The following is a 2,458-nucleotide window of genomic DNA, read 5'->3' on the forward strand; positions in this document are numbered from 1 at the left end:
TTTATGAGATTTGTTTTTTTCGAAGGTATACAACTCGCCTTTCACTTGTTTCTCGGTTCCATTTCGCTAAATCTTTATGAAGTGAGAACTCAATATTATCTTTATATAAGATTCTCTCTAATTTCACTTTATTGTATGCTTTATGACATCTATGTAGTTTCTACATCATTCAAATACACTTGTTTTAATTGTAAATTATTCTCTTTCTCTCTCCTTCTCCTTATTTCTTGTTAACTATTATTATTATTTTTTCTTTGAATTGTTATGACTAACTCAACGCTCTTCAATTTTCAGTATTAAACAACTATGAGTAATCGACAAAGAAAGAGGAATTTATTGTTAGATCTGAACAACATTGCATTAGACGAGTCTTCGCACGATGAAGGGGCCTCTGAGTCTATATATGTTCCCATAAATTATCTCGAGGAAATTGATGACGATGTTGTTGAATGTTCACCTCGAGATTTTGCTCAGGTTTATGTCCATTAACTTTTTTCATTATATATATTATTCTCGTTGACGCGATTTATTTTTTTAACTACAACATAAATAATTATCATTATATTTATATTATTTTTATTAAACTTATAATTACTTGTTCTTTATTTTCTTTTATCTTTTTTTTTTGTCATAGGCCGTGGCGAATGCAGGGAGAACTCGTAAAAGAATTGCAATTGACTTGAATTTGGGTAATATTTTTTTTTAGATTTCAAAGTGAACAATAACATTTGTGGTTCAACTTTACTTTATTAAAATTTTATATGTGGATTATCATTTTATTGTTGTTTTGTAAGTAGAAATGATAAGTTGTTATATTTGTGATATTATGAAATATTTACCGCCTTACCCATTTACCATAGCTATACATAATTAGTCTATTAATTACCACCTTTTAAGAAGACATAAGAATAACATATCATCATTGTTGAATTTTTCTCATAATAAGGATATATTCCTATATGATTAAACGGTGAATAACCATTTTTAAAGCTCAACAATTGATATAATCAATTCATTGTCAACCATCCTGTCCATGCTCGAAAAGGGATCCACATCTATAGGGGAGACTTTATTCAGGATGTTGTAATCAATTCACATCATCCATTTATCATATTACCACACTTTCAAGCTAAATTGAATGTTCCACTTCACTAATGGATTATCCACTCATCGATTTTTCTACATCCTCCAAGACTTCCCTCATTTTATTTTCACCTAGATGCATATTCTTCAATGTAATTGGTCGAGCCTTGTGACTTATTTACAATCGATGAAAACTAATGCCAATCCTATCCTAAGCATGTCTTTTTTCGATTATAGGAATGCATTTTTATGCCTATTTTCCATTACAAAAACAATTGTACTCTCTCTTGGATTTTTTATGAAATTAATGATTCTCTAAACTTTTATCTCATTTCTTGAGGAGGCCACTCAGTCTTAAACTTAATTCTCATTCATATTTTTGCAGAATATCAACCTATGCCAACACCTGTTGAGAATTATAGAGAGAACATGGAAAATTCAACTCTTCCATCAGAGAACATAGAGAATCCAACTATCCCAACACCTGTTATGAACTATACAGAGAACATAACTGAACCAATTGGTCAAAGTAATATAAATTTGGAAGTCATCATCAATGAAGTTGTAAGAAAACTGTTATCTTATTTAATTTTTTTACTCTTTTTTGTGATTAGATTGTTGAGTTAAACTTTTATTTTATAGACTGAAAATGACAAAACGTCACCAGAAGCTAACAAGGAAGTATCTGACCCTAATATTCAAGTTGTTGAACCTCCAAAAGAGCCTGAACCTCCAAAAGATCTTATCTTAACCTGCCCCATATGTATGGAAGCTTTTGTTGAGGCAATGTCAACTGTGTGTGGCCATATCTTTTGCAAGATTTGCATTAAAAAAGCAATATCAAGACAAAAAAAATGTCCTACATGTAGAAAAAAGCTTACATGTAGAGGGCTAAGAAGGGTGTTTATTCCATCTTCTAGTTGAAGGTATGACCCTAACTTATAAGTTGGTATTAAGAAGTTTTATTTGGTTAATTAGTCTACTTTGTTATTATTATGACCATTAATAATTTGTTATTATTATGATCATTATTTGTTGGCTCAAGTTGTCTCCATGTAGTCATTTAGTTAGGGGTAGATCATGATTTTTCTTGGTGTATTTGTGGATCTTCTCGTTGGCTCTTTGAGATTTTTTTTCTGTGTTTGATTTTGTTTCAGCGATTTTGTAGTTTTTGATCTTGTTTGACACTAATTGTGCCAATTTTTTTCTTATAACTCGATAGGTTGTAATTTGTACGAAACCCTTATATATATATATATATATATATATATATATATATATATATATATATATATATATATATATATATATATTCCACTATATATTTTTTTTTACTATTACACAATAGAATTCTTATAGATAATATTATAATGAA

At 29.2% G+C, this 2,458-nt stretch overlaps 1 protein-coding gene across 1 annotated transcript; it reads left to right on the forward strand.

Annotated features, from left to right (window-relative positions):
• The first annotated feature begins 306 nt into the window (after positions 1-306).
• On the forward strand, positions 307-2,007 carry LOC131598197 (E3 ubiquitin-protein ligase complex SLX5-SLX8 subunit SLX8-like). The gene is made up of 4 exons (XM_058870822.1): positions 307-474; positions 635-689; positions 1,469-1,647; positions 1,726-2,007. Exons 1-4 carry the CDS (start codon positions 307-309, stop codon positions 2,005-2,007), a joined length of 684 nt encoding a protein of 227 aa, XP_058726805.1.
• The last annotated feature ends 451 nt before the right edge of the window (positions 2,008-2,458 follow it).

This window comes from Vicia villosa, linkage group LG4 (assembly GCF_029867415.1).
Source record: "Vicia villosa cultivar HV-30 ecotype Madison, WI linkage group LG4, Vvil1.0, whole genome shotgun sequence".
Lineage (NCBI taxonomy): Eukaryota > Viridiplantae > Streptophyta > Magnoliopsida > Fabales > Fabaceae > Vicia > Vicia villosa.